Here is a 25837-nt window from a genome sequence, read left to right on the forward strand (position 1 = left end):
GGTGATGTAACACAGTGGTGAACATGCCCTTTCCCAACTACTTTGGCACATGTTGCAGCCATGAAATTCTACGTTAATCATTATTTGCAAAAAAAATATACAGTTTATGAGTTTGAACATCAAATATCTTGTCTTTGTAGTGCATTCAATTGAATATGGGTTGAAAAGGATTTGCAAATCTATGTATTCCGTTTATATTTACATCTAACACAATTTCCCAACTCATATGGAAACGGGAAGCAATGGTTTTCTTCCTGAGTGTGAAGAAGACGTGCTGTGATCAGACAGCACAGTGACGCATACTCTTGCTTCTCAAGGTAATGACTGAATCAAGATACGTCTTTTAATGGTTTTGCCTCGTTACACCACAACTACTGATGATGATTTTGAAGAGTCTTCACACAAAAAACATTTCCCATTCCGGAACAGCTAACATTTCACTTATCCTTCAATAAAATGCAAATGAGTATGAAAAAAAGGTGAGAAGCTGACAGTGAGATTTTATTTTCAGAGCACCCCCCCCCCCCCCCCCCCCCCCCCCCCGATCACCCAAAGGGACACGCGGTAGAAAAAATGGATGAATGGATCTTAGTTATATGGGAAAGTGTTTTTTCCCCTCATTCTATGACAGTGGTTCTCAAATGGGGGTATGCAAAGGGGTACGTGACATTGTTTGAAAAATATATTCTGAAAATAGCAACGATTCAAAAATCCTTTATAAATATATTCAACAAAATATGAATGTAAGTTCATAAACTGAAAAAAAACAACAACAATGCAATATTCAGTGTTGACAGCTAGATTTTTTGTGGACATGTTCCATAAATATTGATGTTAAAGATTTATTTTTTTGTGAATAAATGTTTAGAATTAAGTTCATGAATCCAGATGGATCTCTATATCAGTGGTTCTCAAATGGGGGTACGCGTACCCCTGGGGGTACTTGAGGGTATGCCAAGGGGTACTTCAGATTTTTTTTTAAAATATTCTAAAAATAGCAACAATTCAAAAATCCTTTATAAATATTGTGGAGAGACTGAGCCGACGAGCCGACAGCGGGCTAGGAAATATGGCGTGTCTTAATGAAATTAAACAATGGATGTCCGCTAACTTTTTGCAACTCAACGCCAAAAAAACGGAAATGCTGATTATCGGTCCTGCTAGACACCGAACTCTATTTAATAATACAACTCTAACATTTGACAACCAAACAATTAAAAAAGGCGACATGGTAAAGAATCTGAGTATTATCTTCGACCCAACTCTCTCCTTTGAGGCACACATTAAAAGCGTTACTAAAACGGCCTTCTTTCATCTCCGTAATATCGCTAAAATTCGCTCCATTCTGTCCACTAAAGACGCTGAGATTCTTATCCATGCATTTGTTACGTCTCGTCTCGATTACTGTAACGTATTATTTTCGGGTCTCCCCATGTCTAGCATTAAAAGATTACAGTTGGTACAAAATGCGGCTGCTAGACTTTTGACAAGAACAAGAAAGTTTGATCACATTAGGCCTGTACTGGCTCACCTGCACTGGCTTCCTGTGCACTTAAGATGTGACTTTAAGGTTTTACTACTTACGTATAAAATACTACACGGTCTAGCTCCATCCTATCTTGCCGATTGTATTGTACCATATGTCCCGGCAAGAAATCTGCGTTCAAAGGACTCCGGCTTATTAGTGATTGCCAAAGCCCAAAAAAAGTCTGCGGGCTATAGAGCTTTTTCATTTCGGGCTCCAGTACTCTGGAATGCCCTCCCGGTAACAGTTCGAGATGCCACCTCAGTAGAAGCTTTTAAGTCTCACCTTAAAACTCATTTGTATACTCTAGCCTTTAAATAGACTCCCTTTTTAGACCAGTTGATCTGCCGTTTCTTTTCTTTTTCTTCTATGTCCCACTCTCCCTTGTGGAGGGGGTCCGCTCCGATCCGGTGGCCATGTACTGCTTGCCTGTGTATCGGCTGGGGACATCTGCGCTGCTGATCCGCCTCCGCTTGGGATGGTTTCCTGCTGGCTCCGCTGTGAACGGGACTCTCGCTGCTGTGTTGGATCCGCTTTGGACTGGACTCTCGCGACTGTGTTGGATCCATTATGGATTGAACTTTCACAGTATCATGTTAGACCCGCTCGACATCCATTGCTTTCCTCCTCTCCAAGGTTCTCATAGTCATCATTGTCACCGACGTCCCACTTGGTGTGAGTTTTCCTTGCCCTTATGTGGGCCTACCGAGGATGCCGTAGTGGTTTGTGCAGCCCTTTGAGACACTAGTGATTTAGGGCTATATAAGTAAACATTGATTGATTGATTGATGGCTGTCCTACCCGGGATGGAGGCCAGGAGGCGGAGCATGCAGCAGAGAGGAGAGGCGGGGCGCACTCGGAGAGATGCTGCAGCCAGCCTACACACCTGTTCTCAATCCTATGATCTTCTGCTGCAGCATAAAAGGGGTGAAGGAGGAACACTCGGCGCGGAAGTGGTAGGAGACAACCAGATGAGCGATCAGACGAGCGAGAACCTCGGAGAGCCACGGAGCGACCGAGACCAGCACAGGAAAGACGCGGCGACTGAAAAGGAGCCCGGCGCGAGCAGCGGAGGTGGAGCTGAAAGAGCAACCGACCGACACTCTGAGCGACTTATTGAAAAAGAAAGAGTCAAACCTGTGCGAAGCGATGTCGTTCCTGTTTGGTCCACGCAACCCTCGTGATGGCGGCAGGAAACCGTTTACAAATATATTGATTAAATAATACTTCGGCAAAATATGAATGTAAGTTCATAAACCGTGAAAAGAAATGCAACAATGCAATAGTGGCATAGCTCGGTTGGTAGAGTGGCCGTGCCAGCAACTTGAGGGTTGGAGGTTCGATTCCCGCTTCCGCCATCCTAGTCATTGCCGCTGTGCCCTTGGGCAAGACACTTTACCTACCTGCTCCCAGTGCCAGCCACACTGGTTTAAATGTAACTTAGATATTGGGTTTCACTATGTAAAGCGCTTTGAGTCACTAGAGAAAAGCGCTATATAAATATATTTCACATATTTCACAATATTCAGTGTTGACAGATAGTTTTTTTGTGGACATGTTCCATAAATATTGATGTTAAAGATGTATTTTTTTGTGCAGAAATGTTTAGAATTAAGTTCATGAATGTTAAAACCAATAAATATCAGTTCCCAGTGGCTTATTTTATTTATCGAAGTTTTTCTCAAAATTTTACTCATCACGCAATATCCCGAAAAACGGCGTCAAAGTGCCTGATTTACACCATCACTACATCCACCCGTCTATTGTCCTGTGACGTCACTGCGTGAAGCCACCAGAGACATACATGGCGGATAGCACAGAAAGGTATAGCATAGAAGACCGGATTCAGACTCGGATTTCAGCGCCGTAAGCGATTCAACAGATTACGCATGTATTGAAACGGATGGTTGGAGTGTGGAGGCAGGTACCAAAAATGAAATTAAAGAAGAAACAGAAGCTTTTGAGCCATATCACGACAGACAGCGGCACGGGAGGAAGCGCGGACGAATACGGCAATCGCCTTTAACCGACGATTGGTATGTGTTTGTTTGGCATTAAATGTGGGTGGAGGGAAAGGCTGGATGCAAATATAGCTACAAATGAGGCATAATTGGCGCAGTGAGAGAGTGGCCGTGCGCAACCCGAGGGTCCCTGGTTCAATCCGCACCTAGCACCAACCTCGTCAAGTCCGTTGTGTCCTGAGCAAGACACTTCACCCTTGCTCCTGATGGGTGCTGGTTAGCGCCTTGCATGGCAGCTCCCGCCATCAGTGTGTGGAAGGGTAAATGTGGAAGTAGTGTCAAAGCGCTTTGAGTACCTTGAAGGTAGAAAATCGCTATACAAGTACAACCAATTTATCATGTATTTATTTACTTCTATGTGTAAAAATCTTTATTTATAATTAAATCACTTGTTTATTTTTCAACAAGTTTTTAGTTATTTTTATATCTATTTTTTCCAAATGGTTTAAGAAAGAGCGCTACAAATGAGCAATATTTTGCACTGTTATACAATTTAATAAATCAGAAACTGATGACATAGTGCTGTATTTTACTTCTTTATCTCTTTTTTTCCAACCAAAAATGCTTTGCTCTGATTAGGGGGTACTTGAATTCAAAAAATGTTCACAGGGGGTACATCACTGAAAAAAAGGTTGAGAACCACTGGGCTATGATCCTGCATGTATTTCTTCTTCATTGGGAGACAAGTTTCTCCGGAGTGTTTTAGTTCCCGAACTCACAAAAAAGTATTCCTATGAAAACAAATAGATGGATATAAAGACGAGCCATCTGTCTCTTGTATAAGCAAAGTAATAACTCAGGGGAGAGTCTCCACATTTACTGCTTATCAAGCAAAAATGCTGAACATCTTTTCTGTCCTTATTTGCTTTGGAAATTGGAGCACCGGGACGAGATGCGTTTTCATGACTTATACTTTATCTCTAACTAAATCTGCTTGTTGAGTTGTGGTCTTTTTAAAAACATTTTTAATAACTTTGTTTTCTGCAGAAAGGCTGTGAGACCTATGAGAGAGAAGGGTGTCTGATCACAAATGAATAAACGCTAAATATAATGTAAAAGTGAAAGTGAAAGTACCAATGATTGTCTCACACACACACACATTCGAACCATCACCCTCACCCCCTGGGAGGTGAGGGGAGCATTGAGTAGCATGTGTGGCCGCGCCCGGGATTCATTTTGGTGATTAAACCCCCAATTGCAACCCTTGATGCTGAGTGCCAAGCAGGGAGGTAATTGGTCCCATTTTTATAGTCTTTGGTATGACTCGGCCGGGTTTTCAGATCTCAGGGCGGACACTCTAACCACAAGGCCACTGAGAAAGGGTCGCTAATGGGAGTCATTGCGTCTATTATGATTATAAATCCCACTAAAAAAAAACCCATCCAAAACCAACAACAATACTCCATTTACATTTCGTGACCTGAATATTAACCAAGTATTAGCAATACTGTTATTATAAGCGCCAACGTTAATGTACTTCTTTTAGAGGTAACTAGCTTATGCAGCTTAAAGGGGAACATTATCACCAGACCTATGTAAACGTCAATATACACCTTGATGGTGCAGAAAAAATACCATATATTTTTTTAACCGATTTCCGAACTATAAATGGGTGAATTTTGGCGAATTAAACGCCTTTCTGTTTATCGCTCTGGAGGCGATGACGTCAGAATGTGACGTCGCCGAGGTAATACAGCCGCCATTTTCATTTTCAACACATTGTAAACATTGGGTCTCAGCTTTGTTATTTTCCGTTTTTTCGAGTATTTTTTGGAACCTTGGAGACATCATGCCTCGTCGGTGTGTTGTCGGAGGGTGTAACAACACTAACAGGGAGGGATTCAAGTTGCACCACTGGCCCGAAGATGCGAAAGTGTCTGCCGCCAGACCCCCATTGAATGTGCCAGAGTGTCTCCACATTTGACCGGCGATGACAGACATGGCACAGAGATGTATGGATAACCTGCAGATGCATTTGCAACGATAAAGTCAACGAAATCACAAAGGTGAGTTTTGTAGATGTTTACTTATGTGCTAATCAGACATATTTGGTCGCGGCGTGACTGCCAGCTAATCGATGCTAACATGCTACGCTAATCGACGCTAACATGCTATTTACCGGCGGTGCTAAAGCAGACATGGCACAGAGATGTATGGATAACCTGCAGATGCATTTGCAACGATAACGTCACAGTAATCACAAAGGTGAGTTTTGTTGATGTTGACTGCCAGCCAATCGATGCTAACATGCTACGCTAATCGATGCTAACATGCTATTTACCGGCGGTGCTAAAGCAGACATGGCACAGAGATGTATGGATAACCTGCAGATGCATTTGCAACTATATTACGTTTCCTTCCACCCACATTTAATGCGAAAAAAACACTTACCAATCGACGGATTTAAGTTGCTCCAGTGTCATGAGATGCGAAAGTCCTGATCGTTTGGTCCGCACATTTTACCGGCGATGCTAACGCAGCTATTTGGCCATGCTATGGCTGTGAATAGCGTCAATAGCTATTCGCTCAATAGCTTCAGTTTCTTCTTCAATACTTTCATACTCCAACCATTCGTTTCAATACATGCGTAATCTGTTGAATCGCTTAAGCCGCTGAAATCCGAGTCTGAATCCGAGTCTGAATCCGAGCTAATGTCACTATATCTTGCTGTGCTATTCGCCATTGTTTGTTTACATTGGCAGCACTGTAAGACGTCACAGAGAAATGGATAGTCGCATCGCAAATAGCAAAAATCAAGCACTTTAAAGCTTTTTTTAGGGATATTCGGAGACCGGTAAAATTTTGAAAAAAACTTCAAAAAATACAACAAGCATCTGGGAACTGATTTTTATTGTTTTTAACCCTTTTGAAATTGTGATAATGTTCCCCTTTAAGTTATGACATACATATACAGTAACCTTACAATAATGTTTACTATGGTATGTATATATATATATGTACATACAGTATATATATATACAGTCACGATCAAAGGTTTACATAGACTTGTAAATAACATAATGTCAGAGCTGTCTTGAGTTTCTAATAATTTGTCCAACTCTTACTTTTTTGTGATAGAGTGATTGGAGGACACAGTTGTTGGTCACCAAAAACATTCATGAAGTTTGGTTCTTTTATGAATTTATTATGCTTCGCGAGGTTTGTTCTCCCGGGATGCAAACTGACTTTTCCGTACAAGGGTAGCAGGTACGAACATATTTAATAATCAATTAATCCTACACAGCAGGAATGACAGGAACCAAGACAAAAGAAAAGCGTGCCATTCACACGAGAAGCTAAGGAAAAAACTTAGGACATGAAACCTCACTAAACTGTGGCATGAAACATAATGCACCACACATTTTCTATGGGAGACAGGTCTGGACTGCAGCTGGGCAAGGAAAGTACCCGCACTCTTTTTTTAGGAATACACCCTGTTGTAACACGTGTTGAATGTGGCTTGGCATCGTCTTGCTGAAATAAGCAGGGGCGTCCGTGAAAAAGACGGTTCTTAGATGGCAGCATATGTTGTTCGAAAACCTGTATGTACCTTTCAGCATTAATGGTGCCTTCACAGATGTGTAAGTTACCCATGCCTTGGGCACTAATGCACCCCCATACCATCACAAATGCTGGCTTTTAAACTTTGCTTCGATAACAGTCTGGGTGGTTCGCTTCCCCTTTGGTCCGGATGACACGATGTCGAATATTTGTTCCAAATAAGTGTTTGATGAGCATTCCTCAACTTTATCAGTATTTATTGCCACCTTTCCCAATTTCTTTGTCTCGTGTTGCTGGCATCAAATTCTAAAGTTAATGATTATTTGCAACAAAAAAAAAATGTTTAGCAGTTTGAACTTTTTGTCTTTGTAGCATATTCAACTGAATATGGGTTGAAAATGATTTGCAAATCATTGTATTCCGTTTATATTTACATGTAACACAATTTCCCAACTCATATGGAAACGGGGTTTGTAATGTTCTTTTGATTAAAGCAGGTGCGTGTCCCGAACACCAGAGGCAGGTGAAACTAATAAGTCGCCATGGAAACTAAAACAAACAAGGGTGCACAAAAACAGGAACTAATGGAACCTTAAAACTAACAGAAAATAACAAAAACTTGATCCAGACCACAGATCATGACACACGGACTTGTTTCCTCAGCATTGTCCACAAGTTTAAGTCAGGACTTTGGGAAGGCCATTCTAAAACCTTAATTCTAGCCTGATTTAGCCATTCCTTTACCACTTTCGAGGTGTGTTTGGGGTCATTGTCCTGTTGGAACACCCAACTGCGCCCAAGACCCAACTACTGGGCTGATGATTTTGGGTTGTCCTGAAGAATTTGGAGGTAATCCTCTATTTTTCATTCTCCCATTTACTCTCTGTAAAGCACCAGTTCCATTGGCAGCAAAACAGGCCCAGAGCATGATACTACCACCACCATGCTTGACGGTAAGCATGGTGTTCCTGGGATTAAAGGCCTCACGTGTTCTCCTCCAAACATATTGATGGGTATTGTGGCCAAACAGTTGATTTTTTCTTTCATCTGACATCACATTGACAAGGATAAGACCTTCTCGAGGAAAGTTCTGTGGTCAGATAGAGTGATTGGAGGAAAAACTTGTTAGTCCCTGAAGTTTGGTTCTTTTATGAATTTATTATGGGTCGACTGAAAAGGTGACCAAATATATACTATCAGCATAGTACTGTCATCACACAAGCTAATCATCAGAGTATATACATTGAATTATTTACATTCCGTATTGTATGTGGTGGGGGGAGGGGGTTAGTCTGGGGTTGTAGTTGGACTTGTTTTGTGTTTTTAATTAGGACTATTTAAGTTGGGTCGTGGCCACCATTCTTTGCAGGGACTTAAATTAATACTTATTCATGTGCACGCTTTTTTCCTCATGCCGTGAGTTGTTTTTTTTGCTGTGTTCCAGCAATCCATTTTCTGGATTTGCAGCCTGTCAGATATAATTTACATTTTGCATAGCCTTCCCTATGCGTTGGTGCCCTTCTAAGCGTCTTTTTTTTTTTTTTTTGTCATTACACTAAATAGTTTTCTCCTGCACGTCGCCTCCTCGGCTTTTCTGCATCTTGGGAACGCCGCCAAGTATCGCCGTCATGCGACACGAGCATCACAATGTATGCGCTTAGAGAAAACAATGCCCAAAAGTTATTAGTTGTTTACTCTGTAAACCAAAATCCTAACTGCTCTCTTCATCAAAGACGTCCAACACTAATTTAGGAAGGTCAAGCAGTAGAAAATGGATGGATGGATGGACCTAAAGGCGAGTTGAGTTCATGAAAATATTTACTGCACATAACCATTAACCACTGTTCCCAAACAACAAGATATAGATAGTAGGTTTGTACGGTTTACCGGTATTGGTATAGTCCCGTGATGCTAATGAATCATATTCGGTACTATACCGCCTCTGGTTTACGAGTCGAGGAGCATGTTCGACAGCGCACAATCACAGAGTACTTATAAACAGACACAGTGTGTAGACAGAAAAGGGAGAACGGACGCATTTTGGCTTAAAGGCCTACTGAAAAGAGATTTTCTTATTCAAACGGCGATAGCAGGTCCATTCTATGTGTCATACGTGATCATTTCGCGATATTGCCATATTTTTGCTGAAAGGATTTAGTAGAGAACATTGACGATAAAGTTCGCAACTTTTGGTCGCTAATAAAAAAAGCCTTGCCTGTGCCGGAAGTAGCAGACGATGTATGCGTGACGTCACCGGTGTGAGGGCTTCTCACATCCTCACATAGTTTATAATGTGAGCCACCAGCAGTAAGAGCAATTCGGACAGAGAAAACGACAATTTCCCTATTAATTTGAGCGAGGATGAAAGATTTGTGGATGAGGAAAATTAGAGTGAAGCACTAAAACAAAAAGAAAGAAAAGGCGACGGCTCCAGGCGGCGGCAGTGGGAGCATTTCAGATGTAAATAGATACATTTACTAGGATAATTCTGGAAAATCCCTTATCTGCTTATTCTGTTAATAGTATTTTAGCGAGATTATAAAGTCATACCTGAAAGTCGGATGGCTGCGGTGAACGCCAGTCTCTCTGAGAGAAGCCGAGGAGCCAAGATCACAGCTGCCTTATTGAGCTGCAGGATGAGGTTGCATAATCCACACAAGTCCCTGGTAAGAGGCGACTTAATATCACAATTTTCCCATCCAAAAACTTGCTGGTTGATGTAGAGAAACATGTTCGCTCGACCGCTCTGTGTTAAAGCTTCACAACAAACAAAGAAACGCCGGCTGTGTTTCGGTTGCTAAAGGCAGCTGCAATCCACCGCTTTCCACCAACAGCATTCTTCTTTGACGTCTCCATTATTAATTGAACAAATTGCAAAAGATTCAGCAACACAGATGTCCAAAATACTGTGTAATTGCACGATGAAAAGAGACAACTTTGGTGCTGAGCTAATATGTCCCCTCCAACCAATAACGTCACAAACACACGTCATCATACGCTTCATCATTCCGCGACGTTTTCAAGAGGAAACTCCGCTGGAAATTCCATCCATCCATCCATTTTCTACCGCTTATTCCCTTTTTTGGGAAATTTAAAATTGTAATTTAGTAATCTAAACCGGCCGTATTGGCATGTGTTGCAATGTTAATATTTCATCATTGATATATAAACTATCAGACTGTGTGGTGGGTAGTAGTGGGTTCCAGTAGGCCTTTAAAAACTGACGATAAAGGTGAAGTTATAACACTGAAACACCCTCAGAAAGAGGTGCTTTAAGACATGGCGAGCTAGCGGCTAAAGTCCATCCGCAATCGGCAGTATTTTAGCTAATCCTCGCCTCCGTGGCAACAAATGAAGTACGTTTCTTCCAAGTATCATCCCTGCAGGACGAGGAATAGCTAAACATGCTTCACTACACACCGTAGCAGTTCATGTAAACAAAAACAATGGGTGGATCTACACCTGACATCCACTGGAATGATACCAAGTACAATAACGTATCTAGGTGATAGCATGATTACCCTCATATTTTTAGCATCACAAAACCTTCTTTCATTTTTAATTTATTTATATTATGTTTAAAAACTCTGGGAATACGTCCCTGGACACACGAGGACTTAAGTTATGACCAATGTATGATCCTGTAACTACTTGGTATCGGATTGATACCCAAATTTGTGGTATCATCCCAAACTAATGTAAAGCATCCAACCAAGAGAAGAATAAGTAATTATTAGATTTTAACAGAAGTGTAGCTAAAACAAAAGAGAGAAAATAAGCAGATATTAACAGTAAATGAAAAAGTAGATTAATAATTTATTTTATGCCATTTGTTCTTAATAATGTTGACAAAATAATAGAATGGAAAATGACTCAATATGTTACTTCATATGTAAGCAGACTAATAAGGAGCCTTTGTTTGTTTACTTACTAATAAAAGTTGTCTTGTTTTTATTTTATTTAAGGACCAATTTGCAATAAGACACATATATTTAATGTAACCTAAGATTTTTTGTTAAAATAAAGCCAATAATGCACTTATTTGTGGTCCCCTTTATTTGAAAAGTACCGAAAAGTATCGAAATACATTTTGCTACCAAAACCGGTATAGCGCAAAACCCTAGTACTGTTTAGTTCTATGTGAATCGGTACCCACTAGTACCAATGGAATTTGTTTGGTACCTATAAAAGTAGGTCTCTGCTTTTTGCAGATGATGTGGTCCTGATGGCTTCATCGGGCCGGGATCTTCAGCTCTCACTGGATCGGTTCGCAGCCGAGTGTGAAGCGACCGGAATGAGAATCAGCACCTCCAAGTCCGAGTCCATGGTTCTTGCCCGGAAAAGGGTGGAGTGCCATCTCCGGGTTGGGGAGGAGACCCTGCCCCAAGTGGAGGAGTTCAAGTACCTAGGAGTCTTGTTCACGAGTGGGGGAAGAGTGGATCGTGAGATCGACAGGCGGATCGGTGCGGCGTCTTCAGTGATGCGGACGTTGTACCGATCCGTTGTGGTGAAGAAAGAGCTGAGCCGGAAGGCAAAGCTCTCAATTTACCGGTCGATCTACGTTCCCATCCTCACCTATGGTCATGAACTTTGGGTCATGACCGAAAGGATAAGATCACGGGTACAAGCGGCCGAAATGAGTTTCTTCCGCCGGGTGGCGGGGCTCTCCCTTAGAGATAGGGTGAGAAGCTCTGCCATCCGGGAGGAACTCAAAGTAAAACCGCTGCTCCTCCACAACGAGAGGAGCCAGATGAGGTGGCTCGGGCATCTGGTCAGGATGCCACCCGAATGCCTCCCTAGGGATGTGTTTAGGGCACGTCCAACCGGTACGAGGCCACGGGGATGACCCAGGACACGTTGGGAAGACTATGTCTCCCGGCTGGCCTGGGAACACCTCGGGATCCCCCGGGAAGAACTAGACGAAGTGGCTGGGGAGAGGGAAGTCTGGGCTTTCCTGCTTAGGCTGCTGCCCCCGCGACCCGACCTCGGATAAGCGGAAGATGATGGATGGATGGATGGATGGACCTATAAAAGTACTGAATTATTTACCCATCCATACACATTTCTGAAAAACATATAGTCAATTTAACACAAATTCCTTTTTCCGTTGTGGAGGGGGGGGGCGTGGCCTGCGGGCCTGCAGCGAAGCAGGGTGTGCCAGGACCGGCCTTTAAGTCAGCGACAGGTGCGTAGATGGCCCATTTGGGCCTTGTTATCTAATGCCCGTCACTCTGTATAAGCAGCAAACCGGGAGGAAAGAGGTTGTTGGAGCTGGAGCAAGAGCGCGAGCGAGAGACCAACTGACTACTGCTGAAAAAGCAACCTGAGAACATTGCTCCGGGCACGCCTGGAGATGCTTGGTGGTCAAGAGGATCCACTAGGAGAGCTTCCGCATCCGTGCATTTAAACTGCTATTTCGCAGTTCCTGCACCATTTAGACTAAAAATATTAGATTTTTTTCAAAAGAACCATGCTTTGACTCCAAAGGTTCAAGGATAGCTTTGCTTCACTTTTAGTATGGATTTTTCAGGCATTTCAGTGGGAAAAAAAACCCAGGATATTAATGGTTGTTGATTTAGTCATTTTTCCCCCCCGAGTCATAGAAATAGAAAAGTAATCAAACGTCCATCCTTAATGCAGATATCAATAACAAGGGAGTATAAAACTCACCTTTTCATGCTGCTGTTTGCTGAGCTTTCTGCAATCTGGGAGCTGGCGATCCACTTAGTTTCACCAATGACCGTCCTGGCGTGAGGCAGGCGGCCCACGTCTTTCACCGTCATCATCAGGTGTTTCGAGGACTTCAGCACTCTGACGGCTTCGTCGTGAGGGATGTTTAGGAAGCTTTGACCGTTCACTTCCAGGATCTGATCACCGACCTGTGGGTGTGGCAAGCAACAGAAAGGAGTGGCGGAGGGGCAAGACTGCAAGGGGGGACCAGACAGACATGTAACATGCGTAGGGGGTACGGAGATCGACGGTCACGGAGAGGATGGAGGGAGTAGAGGTCATTGAGATAATTAGCTGGTTGTTCATTTTAAGTAACACCTGGTCCTAGGTTGGCTGTATACCTATCAAAAAACAGTTTAATAACACTTTTATATTTGCTTTCCCAGAAAGGCTAAAATCAAGAAACACACCGCATGAGCTCATATGACAGTTAGTAGTAGTTTTTGGATTTTGTTCTATTTTCGAGTTCATCCATCCATCTTCTTCCGCTTATCCAAGGCCCCGTCGCGAGGGCAGCAGCCTAAGCAGAGAGGCCCAGACTTCCCTCTCCCCAGCCACTTTGCCCAGCTCCTCCCTGGGGATCCCAAGGTGTTTCCAGGCCAGCCGGGAGACATAGTCTTCCCAATGTTTGCTGGGTCTTCCCCGTGGCCTCCTACCGGTCGGCCGTGCCTAGGGAGGCGTTCAGGTGGCATCCTGACCAGATGGCTGAACCACCTCATCTGGCTCCTCTCGATGTGGAGGAGCACGGGCTTTACTTTGAACTTGTCCTGGAGGACAGAGCTTCTCACTCTATCTCTAAGGGAGATTTCGCCACCTGGCGGAGGAAACTCATAACTAATTTCGACCTCTTGTACCCGTGATGTTGTCCTTTCGATCATAACCCAAAATTCGTGACCATAGGTAAGGATGGGAACATAGCTCGACCGGTAAATTGAGAGCTTTGCCTTGCGGCTCAGCTCCTTCTTCACCACAACGGATCGATACAGCGTTCGCATTACTGAAAACGCCGCACCGATCCGCCTGTCGATCTCACGACCCACTCTTCCCTCACTCGTGAACAAGACCCCGAGGTACTTGAACTCCTCCACTTTGGGCAGGGTCTCCTTCCCAACTCGGAGATGGCACTCTACCCTTTTCCGGGCGAGAACCATGGACTCGGATTTGGAGGTTCTGATCCCCATCCCAGTCCCATTTCGGCCGCTAGTACACGTGATCTTGTCCTTTCGGTCATAACCCAAAGCTCATGACCATAGGTGAGGATGGGAACGTAGATCGACCGGTAAATTGAGAGCTCTGCCTTGCGGCTCAGCTCCTTCTTCACCACAACGGATCGATACAGCTTTCGCATTACTGAAGACGCCGCAGCGATCCGCCTCTCGATCTCACGATCCACTCTTCCCTCAGTCGTGAACTGGACTCCGAGGTACTTGAACTCCTCCACTTGGGGCAAGGTCTCCTCCCCAACCCGTAGATGGCACTCCACCCTTTTCCGGGCAAAAACCATGGACTCATCCCAGTTGCTTCACAGTCTGCGAACCGATCCAGTGAGAGTTGAAGATCCTGGCCAGATGAAGCCATCATGACCACATCATCTGACCGGATCCCCTCAACGCCTTGACTGCGCCTAGAAATTTTGTCCATAAAAGTTACGAACAGAATCGGTGACAAAGGGCAGCCTTGGCGGAGTCCAACCCTCACCGGAAACGTGTCTGACTTACTGCCGGCAATGCGGACCAAGCTCTGACACTGACTGTACAGGGAGCGGACCGCCACAATCAGACAGTCCGATACCCCATAGTCGCTGAGCACTCCCCACAGGACTTCCCGTACTTCCGTACTCCTATTTTTCTCCCACTTCAGGATTTCCTCCATTTTCCAACACTTCTTTAGTCTGAACTAGGGTTGTACGGTATACCGGTGCTAGTATAGTATCGGGGTTCTAATGAATCAAAAACGGTACTAGTGCACCTGAATGTAAACAAACGCCATGGGTGGATCCACACCTAACATCCTCTGAAATTATATCAAGTACAATAGCATATCTATTTGATACTACTATAATTATATCAATATTTTTTATTGTCACAAAAATATTTTTTTCCTTTTAATTCATATTATGTCTATAAACTCAGGAAATATGTCCCTGGACGCATGAGGACTTTGAATATGACCAATGTATGATCCTGTAACTACTTGGTATCGGTTCGATACCAACATTTGTGGAATCATCCAAAACTAATGTAAATTATCCGAAGAACAAAATAATAAGTGATTACTAGATTTTACCAGAAGTGGAGATAGAACATGTTTAAATGGAGAGTAAGCAGATATTAACAGTAAATGAAAAAATGGATTAATAATTCATTTTTACATCTTGTCCCTCATATAATCGACTAAATAATAGAATGGAAAATGACACAATATGTTACTGCATATGTCAGCAGACTAAATTAGGAGCCTTTGTTTACTTACTTACTACTAAAAGACAAGTTGTCCTATATGTTCACTATTTTATTTAAGGACAACATTTTTCTTAGATTGCGATAACAAACATATGTTAAATGTACCGTAAGATTTTTTGTTTAAATAAAGCCAATAATGTCATTTTTTGTGGTGCCCTTTTTTTTCGAAAAGTATCAAACGGTATCGAAAACTATCGAAATAAACTTTCGTACCGGTACCAAAATATTGGTTTTGGGACAATCCTAGTCCGAACTCTGGCTCATTCACCTGTCTCAGATTGGCAATCACGACAAACCTGTCTCTGTTTGCCAATCAGGATTCTTCTTACGCTAGCCCTCTCTGGACTGAACTGGATCATTTTGCATTGAACTAAACATGCTGCATAGCTTTCCCAATGTTTCCAGTGTCTGGTTGCTTATTGTGCACTTCTCTGCTGCACTATTTCTGGTCACAATCTGGTTGTTGTGACCCAAGGTGGCTGATAAACGACCATACCAATAGGTTTTGACACCAAAACAACTTGTTAGTGGCCACTTCTCCAATAGTATGATACAATCACTACTAGAGATGTCCGATATATCGGACTGCCGATATTATCAGCCGATAAATGCTTTAAAATGTAATATCGGAAATTATCGGTATAGGTTTCAAAAAGTTAAATTTGGGACTTTTTAAAACGCCGCTGTATGGAGTGGTACACGGACGTAGGGAGAAGTACAGAGCGCCAATAAACCTTAAAGACACAGCCTTTGCGTGCCGGCCCGATCACATAATATCTACGGCTTTTCACACACTAATGAATGAGGGTATAAACAACTTTAACACTGTTACAAATATGTGAACCCACACCAAACAAGAATGACAAACACATTTCGGGAGAACATCCGCACCGTAACACAACATTAACACAACAGAATACCCAGACACCCTTGCAGCACTAACTCTTCCGCAACACTACAATATACACCCCCCCCCCCCGCTACCCTATACCTCCTCCCTCCCACCCCTTCCCAACCCCACCCACCTCAACCTCCTCATGCTCTCACAGCATGTCCCAAATTCCAAGCTCCTGTTTTGAGGCATGTTAAAAAAAAAAAAATGCACTTTGTGACTTCAATAAGAAATATTTTAGTGCCATTAATTTTAGAAAGCCTTGTTACGTTGTTTAATACATCCAGCGGGGCATCACAACAAAATTAGGCATAATAATGTGTTAATTCCACAACTGTATATGTCAGGATCGGTTGCTATCGGAGTCGGTAATTAAGAGTAGGACAATATCAGGGTATCGGCAAAAAAAACATTATCGGACATCTCCAATCATTACATATTTAGGTGATACAAAGGTGAGGTGATGGCGCAAACCACCTTTTGTATTTTGACAAAGATAAATTATTTTATGACCCTCCATACTGAAAAAAAAGGACATTGTTGTTGTCAATTATTTTCTAAATAGTAATTAACTGCTGATCTTAGGCCTAAAAAATAAACAAAAAACGGTCCTTCTATGTCGTGCTATGTGTTTGTGCAAAGGTTTTTTTGTCATTTATTCTGAAGTCCAACTAAAAGAAACATCAACAAGGATTTTCTAACCAAAAGATTGGCTCACATTTTGAATATTAATTTCCCATATTGATCTTTGCAAGGAGGTTACAGTACAATCAAAAAATAAATGTCCTGCAGCTTCGAAGTCGACAATTGGAGACCATTATCCAAGTTCTGTTTCTGCAGGGGACACCAGTCGCGACAAAACGGGGGTGGTTCATTTGAGTTGTTTTAATTCGGAAAACCTTGTTACATTGTTTAGTGCATCCAGCGGGGCATCACAACAAAATTAGGCATGATAATGTGTTAATTCCACAACTGTATATGTCAGGATCGGTTGATATCGGAATCTGTAATTAAGAGTAGGACAATATCAGGGTATCGGCAAAAAAAAACATTATCGGACATCTCCAATCATTACATATTTAGGTGATACAAAGGTGAGGTGATTCAATCCAATCCACTTTATTTATATAGCACATTTAAACAACAATAACGTTTCCAAAGTGCTGCACAGCCATGTTAAAAACAATTGTAAAAAAAAAAAAATAAATAAATAAAATAAAATAAATTTTAAAAAAGTATATATATATATATATATATTATGCTCCACCAATGACTGAATAAAAACAAAAAATAAATAAATATAAAACCAACAAAAACAATATAAAAATAAATATAATTAAAAACTATTTTAAAGGTTAAAATCAATTAAAACAGTAAAATAGAAATCAAAGTGTATAAAAAACACAGAGGACAACGGAGAACAGAGGACCACACAACTCACGTAGTGTTAAAAGCCAAAGAATAAAAGTGGGTCTTAAGACGAGACTTAAAACACTCCATGATGGCGCAAACCACCTTTTATATTCCGACAAAGATAAATTATTTTATGACCCTCCATACTGCAAAAAAAGGACATTGTTGTCGTCAATTGTTTTCTAAATAGTAATTAACTGCTGATCTTAGACCTGAAACAAAAACAAAAACAGTCCTTCTATGTCGTGCTATGTGTTTGTGCAAAGGTTCTTTTGTCATTTATTCTGAAGTCCAACTAAAAGAAACATCAACAAGGATTTTCTAACCAAAAGATTGGCTCACATTTTGAATATTAATTTCCCATATTAATCTTTGCAAGGAGGTTACAGTACAATCAAAAAATAAATGTCCCGCAGCTTCGAAGTGGACAATTGGAGACCATTATCCACGTTCTGTTTCTGCAGGGGACACCAGTCGCGACAAAATGGGGGTGGTTCATTTGATTATAGATGCAAAAGGGAGGCAAAGGGGTATTTACAGATGCAATCGATCAATGGAGAAATGCTGAGAAGTAACATTGCAGGCAGGACACACACACACACACACACACACACACACTGCAGCAACAGCACAAAGGTGCTTTTTCCTGTCAGGGATGAGAGACATTTGAAAAACACGATCGTAGGCGGCTTGTTCTAGATCTGTGCAACAACAACAAAATATGCTAAACAGAAACATTATCACGCTCATTACCCGTGAATATATTTAGTATTGCGTAAGAAGACCCCGGAGCTGTGAGTGTTGTGTAGAGGTGGGAATTTCTACACAACAATTACCATTCAGGAGCTACTGGTGTTGTCGCCATACCAATATTTTGTTACCGGTACCAAAATTGTTTCAATACTTTTCGGTACTTTTCTAATTTAAGGGCACCACAAAAATTTGCATTATTGGCTTTATTTTAACAAAAAATCTTAGGGTACATTAAACATATGTTTCTCCTTGTTAGTTTGTCCTTATATAAAATACAGTGGGGCAAAAAAGTATTTGTGCAAGTTCTCCCACTTAAAATGATGACGGAGGTCTGTAATTTTCATCATAGGTATTTTACTGTTTTAATTGATTTTACCCTTTAAAATAGTTTTTAATCATATTTGTTTTTATATTGTTTTTTTTAATTTATTTTTTGTTTTACTCAGTCATTGGTGGAGCATAATATATATATATATTTTTTTTTTAATATTGTTTTTAACATGGCTGTGCAGGACTTTGGAAACGTTACTGTTGTTTAAATGTGCTATATAAATAAAGTGGATTGGATTGGATTGATTCAACTGTGAGAGACAGAATGTGAAAAAAAAAAATCCAGGAATTCACATTGTAGGAATTTTAAAGAATTTATTTGTAAATTATGGTGGAAAATAAGTATTTGGTCAACCATTCAAAGCTCTCACTGATGGAAGGAGGTTTTGGCTCAAAATCTCACGATACATGGCCCCATTCATTCTTTCCTTGACATGGATCAATCGTCCTGTCCCCTTAGCAGAAAAACAGCCCCAAAGCATGATGTTTCCACCCCCATGCTTCACAGTAGGTATGGTGTTCTTGGGATACAACTCAGTATTCTTCTTCCTCCAAACACGACAAGTTGAGTTTATACCAAAAAGTTCTATTTTGGTTTCATCTGACCACATGACATTCTCCCAATCCTCTGCTGTATCATCCATGTATCCATTTTGGTATAAACTCAACTCGTCCTGTTTGGAGGAAGAAGAATACTGAATTGCATCCCAAGAACACCATACCCACTGTGAAGCATGGGGGTGGAAACATCATGCTTTGGGGCTGTTTTTCTGCTAAGGGGACAGGACGATTGATTCGGTTAAGGAATCAATGAATGGGGCCATGACACGGATCAATCGTCCTGTCCCCTTAGCAGAAAACAGCCCCAAATCATGGTGTTCTTGGGATGCAACTCAGTATTCTTCTTCCTCCAAACACGACGAGTTGAGTTTAAACCAAAATGGATACATGGATGATACAGCAGAGGATTGGGAGAATGTCATGTGGTCAGAAGAAACCAAAATAGAACTTACTGCCGGGTCAAACTCGCTTCCCAAAATAATTAGCGCATGCTTAGAATTACCGCCTGGTCAAACTCGTGACGTCACGAGTGACACTTCCCCTGTCATTATTTTCAAAATGGAGGAGGCTGATTTCAATACCGGTAATTTGAACTCGCATAAAGGGAAGAAGATTAAGAGCTATTCAGTAGGATTTAAGGTCCAAGCTTACATCACACTCAAATTTTTACTGCATGCCTTTGGTAAGTGCCGGAGTGAGAAGAGGTTTTAAAATAATTAGCGCATGCTTACTTTTACCGCATGCCTTTGGTAAGCGCAGGAGGGGAAAATATTTTTTAAATTAATTAGCGCCCTGGCGGCAATTCAAGAAAATACGTTACTTTTTATATCAGATAGATTTACCGGAGTCAAAACAGTTTCTTCCTTTGCCATTGTGGAAAAATCCTCTCCCGGCATCCACACGTCTGTGAGAAACAACTAAAAATAGACACACCGACTGTACGGCTTGATACCTTGAGATTAGGTCTGTATAACTGCTGTATTTCACTTCCTACGTCTATTGCTTTGCCTATTCCTTTCTCTCCTCATTATTCGCTCCTCCATTTCCTACTCCTCTCTCTCATTAAGCTTCTATTCAAGAAGAGATGAGCCCTGGTCTGAGTCACAAGCGTTTCATTTTCTGCGGTCAATCTCTGCACCAAACAGTGTAACTCTACAATATTCAACACGATACACCAAACCCACACCAAACAAGAATGCAAAAAAATGAAATAGCGTGTACTCAAGACTGGACGTGTTGCAGGTGATCTACTAACAATGTCTTTGCAATTGGAAAATGGTGCAGACCGCATTATTTAAAGGCCTACTGAAACCCACTACTACCCACAACGCAGTCTGATAGTTTATATATCAATGATGAAATATTAACATTGCAACACATGCCAATACGGCCGGTTTAGTTTACTAAATTGCAATGTTAAATTTTCCGGAAGTTTCTTCTTGAAAACGTCGCGTAATGATGACGTGTACGCGTGACGTCACGGGCTGTTAAGAAATATGAGCGCTGCACACACACACAGCTAAAAGTCATCTGCTTTAACCGCATAATTACACAGTATTTTAGAGATCTGTGTTGCCGAATCTTTTGCAATTTGTTCAATTGATTTTGGAGAAGTCAAAGTAGAAAGATGGAGTTGGGAAGCTTTATCCTTTAGCCACACAAACACACAGTGATCCCTTGTTTAAAATTCACGCAGGTGAAACTTTACTATGGATCACTGCAAACATGGATTCCGACCGCATGTCAACCAGCAGTTTTCAGAAAGAAAATTGTGGTAAGAAGTCGCTTCTTACCAAAGATCAGCTGAGCTTGCGCCGTCCATAAAGCTGTCGTCGACTTCCCTGAGACACTGGCGTCAAGACACCCGTGGACACACACCTCCGACTATCAGGTACTATTAAACTCACTAAAACACTAGCAACACAGTAGAAAGATAAGGGATTTCCCAGAATTATCCTAGTAAATGTGTCTAAAAACATCTGAATCCGTCCCAATGGAATCGCCTTTTTTTTTTTGCGAACTTGTTTTTTTTTTGTTTTTTTTCTAGTCCATCACAATCAATATCGTCAAACACGAATCTTTCATCCTCGCTCAAATTAATGGGGAAATTGTCGTTTTCTCGGTCCGAATAGCACTTTTTGTTGGAGGCTCCCATTAAAAACAATGTGAATATGTGAGGAGCCATCAACCGGTGACGTCATCGTCTGCTACTTCCGGTAAAGGCAGGGCTTTTCTGTTAGCGACCAAAAGTTGTGAGAACTTTATCGTGGATGTTCTCTACTAAATCCTTTCAGCAAAATAATGGCAATATCGCGAAATGATCAAGTATGACACAAAGAATGGACCTGCTATCCCCGTTTAAATAAGAAAATCTCATTTCAGTAGGCCTTTAAATGAGGTTTTTGCGTGCATACAAGGCTTCTACCATAGACTCCTACTTGTGTGTGATATGTTGAATTAGCAAGAAGGATATATCATCTGTAACATTTTTTCTGAATCACAATCTAGACCAGTGGTTCTCAACCTTTTTTCAGTGATTTACCCCCTGTGAAATTTTTTTTAATTCAAGTACCCCCTAATCAGAGAATATTGCATTGTTGGATTTCTTTTCACAGTTTATGAACTTACATTTATATTTTGTCGAAATATATTTATAAAGGATTTTTGAATTGTTGCTATTTTTAGAATATTTAAAAAAAAATCTCACGTACCCGTTGGCATACCTTCAAGTACCCCCAGGGGTACGCGTACCCCCATTTGAGAACCACTGATATAGAGATCCATCTGGATTCATGAACTTAATTCTAAACATTTATTCACAAAAAAATAAATCTTTAACATCAATATTTATGGGACATGTCCACAAAAAAATCTAGCTGTCAACACTGAATATTGCATTGTTGAATTTTTTTTCCACAGTTTATGAACTTACATTCATATTTTGTTGAATATATTTATAATGGATTTTTGAATTGTTGCTATTTTTAGAATTTTTTTTCAACAATGTCACGTCATCAACTTAAAGTGCATGAATCCATCTGGATTCGTGAACTTAATTCCAAACATTTCTTCACAATAAAGAAATCTTTAACATCAATATTTATGGAACATGTCCACAAAAAATGTAGCTGTCAACACTGAATATTGCATTGTTGCATTTCTTTTCACAGTTCATATTTTGTTGAAGTATTATTCAATAAATATATTTATAAAGGATTTTTGAATTCTTGCTATTTTTAGAATATTTTTTTTGAATCTCACATACCCCTTGGCATACTTTCAAGTACCCCCAGGGGTACGCGTACCCCCATTTGAGAACCACTGATCCAGACAACAGAAAAATGTGCACACTTTCCTGACACTTTTCTATCATGTTCACATTAAGTGCGCCAGGCTGTGGATTGCTAATATCGGACTGCAGATATTATCGGCCGATAAATGCTTTAAAATGTAATGTCAAAAATTATCGGTATCGGTTTCAAAAAGTAAAATTTAGGATTTTTTAAAACGCCGCTGTACGGAGTGGTACACGGATGTAGGGAGAACTATACCCAGTCATACTTGCCAACCCTTCCGATTTTTCCGGAAGACTCCCGAATTTCAGTGCCCCTACCGAAAAACTCCCGAGGCAACCATTCTCCTGAATTTCTCCCGATTTCTACCCACCCAGACAACAATATTGGGGGCGGGACTTAAAAGGACTGCCTTTGCGTGCCGGCCCAGTCACATCATATCAACGGCTTTTTACACACACACAAATGAATGCAACGCATACTTGGTCAACAGCCATACAGGTCACACTGAAGGTGGCCGTATAAACAACTTTAACACTGTTACAAATATGTGAACCCACACCAAACAAGAATGACAAACACATTTTGGGAGAACATCCGCACCGTAAGACACCATTAACACAACAGAATGAATACCCAGAAATCCTTGCAGCACTAACTCTTCCGGGACGCTACAATATTCACCCCCCGCTACCCTCTAACCCCACCCAACTCAACCTCCTCATGCTCTCTCAGGGAGAGCATGTCCCAAATTCCAAGCTGCTGTTTTGAGGCATGTTAAAAAAAATAATGCACTTTGTGACTTCAATAATAAATATGGCAGTGCCATGTTGACATTTTTTTCCATAACTTGAGTTGATTTATTTTGGAAAACCTTGTTAGATTGTTTAATGCATCCAGCGGGGCATCACAACAAAATTAGGCATAATAATGTGTTAATTCCGAGACTGTATATATCGGTATCGGTTGATATCGGAGTTGGACAATATCAAAATACCGGATATCGACAAAAAATCGGACATCTCTAGTTACAACACTATGTGTAAAATTATTATTACTGTTTGCCTTTCAAATCCTGAAAGGATATGGTAAATGGGATATATTTGTATAGCGCTTTTCTACCTTCAAGGTACTCAAACCGCTTTGACACTATTTCACATTCACCCATTCACACGCTGATGGCGGGAGCTGCCATGCAAGGCCCTAACCCCGACCCATCAGGAGCAAGGGTGAAGTGTCTTGCTCAAGGACGCAATGGACTTGACGAGGTTGGTAGAAATTGGGGATCGAACCAGGAACCCTCAGGTTGCTGGCACACCACTCTCCCAATCACGCCGACGCAGTCCCAGAAATGATTCTCTTTTACAAGTCAATTGGAATGCAAATAAAATGAATCATTGGAGGTGTTACATGACAAATCATATTCTGTGTTTTATCACTTTAATTGCCTCTGTCCTGAAATAAATAAATGAATCTACTTACGTGTCTTCCGCCACTCCTCGCCTGTATTGCTTTTATACGGGAGGATTTTTAATATGAGAGCGATGTCACTAAATCTATGAATCCTGAGACCAGGTCAAGTTGTGCTGAGTAGCAGGAACACACAATACATTGCATGTATTCAGATCCACGTACATGTGTTTTGGGCTATGTCTACGCCAGGGGTCTCAAACACGTGGACCGCGGCCCCCACCTAAATATGAAAGTTTAATGTTAGTTCGGCCCGCAAGTTTTATATGAATGGCGCTCGACAGCGTTGTGTTATTTGGGTCCTAAATGCCTAAATCAACGTTTTGGGTTGCCTACCCCTGCGTTAGCGGAAAAGCGGCAAATGAGTGAAAGCGACAGAGACGTTGCCATGGAGACGAGGGTTTTCTTACATGCCTGGCTGCAGTCACACCGCGACACCTGTCCGTCAGTAATAGCCGTCCCCGATAACCTGGACCAATTCAAACCGTTGTTTGTTTTATTGTTTAATTTGCATTGCCTCAGACAATGAACACTACATATATTTCTATAGGACGCCCGGATAACACTTTTTTGCGCTCGCTATCCAGGTACTTTCCCGGCTATTATCCGCCGCCCGCCGTGTTGCTGTAAGGAGGAAAAGCGGAACGACACACATTGCGGAAATAACATTATTCTTCCTGCGTCGGCTAAAAACAAATATATTCCACAACCCCAAACAAGTCTTTTTCAAAGCCTGCAGTGAAGAGAAAGGTTAATGATGTGCAAAGACAATTCCAGGAAAAGTGGGAGATGCAATATTTCTTTGTTGAGCACATCGGCGACCCCGACGTGTCTTGTTTGCACAGAGAAAGTTGCGGTGCACAAGGAATACAATTTGAAACTTCACTATACAACTACACATGTTTTGGAGTATGCAACATTTTTCCTTAAGGAATCTTTTCTTGCGGCCCAGCCTCACCCAGACTCTGCATCCAGTGGCCCCCAGCTAAATTGATTTAGAGACCCCTGGTCTACATTAAGCACAAAAACCCGTTAAACAAATTATTATTTAGCCTAAGCCCAGTTTCAGCCACACTAAACTATCGTTTGAGGTCCCCCTCCCCGGACAATTTTTTACACGGGTAAGTGCGCCGTGTATTTCTTGAATCTCAGGCTCTTAGCTTTGTATGGACTCGTTGATCGTTTACAAACTGAGTTCGGAGAGGAAGTGACGACAGAAAGACCGCGCCCCACACAGGAAGTGACATCAGAAAGAACGCGCCACAGCCAGCTTCATAAAAAAGCGGTTTCGGAACTCGGAGGTAACCCCTGGAAATTATGGAGACGAGTCATCCAGACATGCCCGTGTTTCTCCTTCACACATAGTTTTAACGAATTTTAGCGATGAACTGTAGTTAGTGACAGTGGTTTTCTGAAGTGTTCCTGAGCCCATGTGGTGATATCCTTTACATAATGATGTCGGTTTTTGATGCAGTACCGCCTGAAGGATCCAAAGTCACGGGCATTCAATGATTATTTGATTACGTGTAGTGATTTCTTCTGTTTCTTCTGAACCGTTTGATGTTATTACAGACCTATATTCATTTGAATATACTGCAAAGACCAGGTATTTTATGTTTGAAGTAGATCTTTTTTTTTCAAATAATCATTAACTTACAATTTAATGGCAGCAACAGGGGCATTTTTACCACTGTGTTACATGGCCTTTCCTTTTAACAACACTCAGTAAATGTTTGGGAACTGAGGAGACCAATTTTTGAAGATTTTCATGTGGAATTCTTTCGCATTCCTGCTTGATGTACAGCTTAAGTTGTTCAACAGTCCGGGGTCTCCGTTGTGGTATTTTAGGTTTCATATTGCGCCACACATTGTCAATGGGAGACAGG

General features: G+C 41.5%; 1 protein-coding gene across 1 annotated transcript in view; it reads right to left on the reverse strand.

The window, feature by feature from the left end:
* LOC133536559 (whirlin-like) overlaps nucleotides 1–25837 on the reverse strand; it is a 169253-nt gene that overhangs the window by 84234 nt on the left and 59182 nt on the right. The window contains exon 5 of the mRNA XM_061877188.1: nucleotides 12718–12926. Coding sequence (XP_061733172.1) covers nucleotides 12718–12926 — 209 coding nt within the window. The remainder of the gene's footprint in view (nucleotides 1–12717; nucleotides 12927–25837) is intronic.

The sequence above is a fragment of the Nerophis ophidion genome, linkage group LG17 (genome assembly GCF_033978795.1).
Source record: "Nerophis ophidion isolate RoL-2023_Sa linkage group LG17, RoL_Noph_v1.0, whole genome shotgun sequence".
Taxonomy (NCBI): Eukaryota; Metazoa; Chordata; class Actinopteri; order Syngnathiformes; family Syngnathidae; genus Nerophis; species Nerophis ophidion.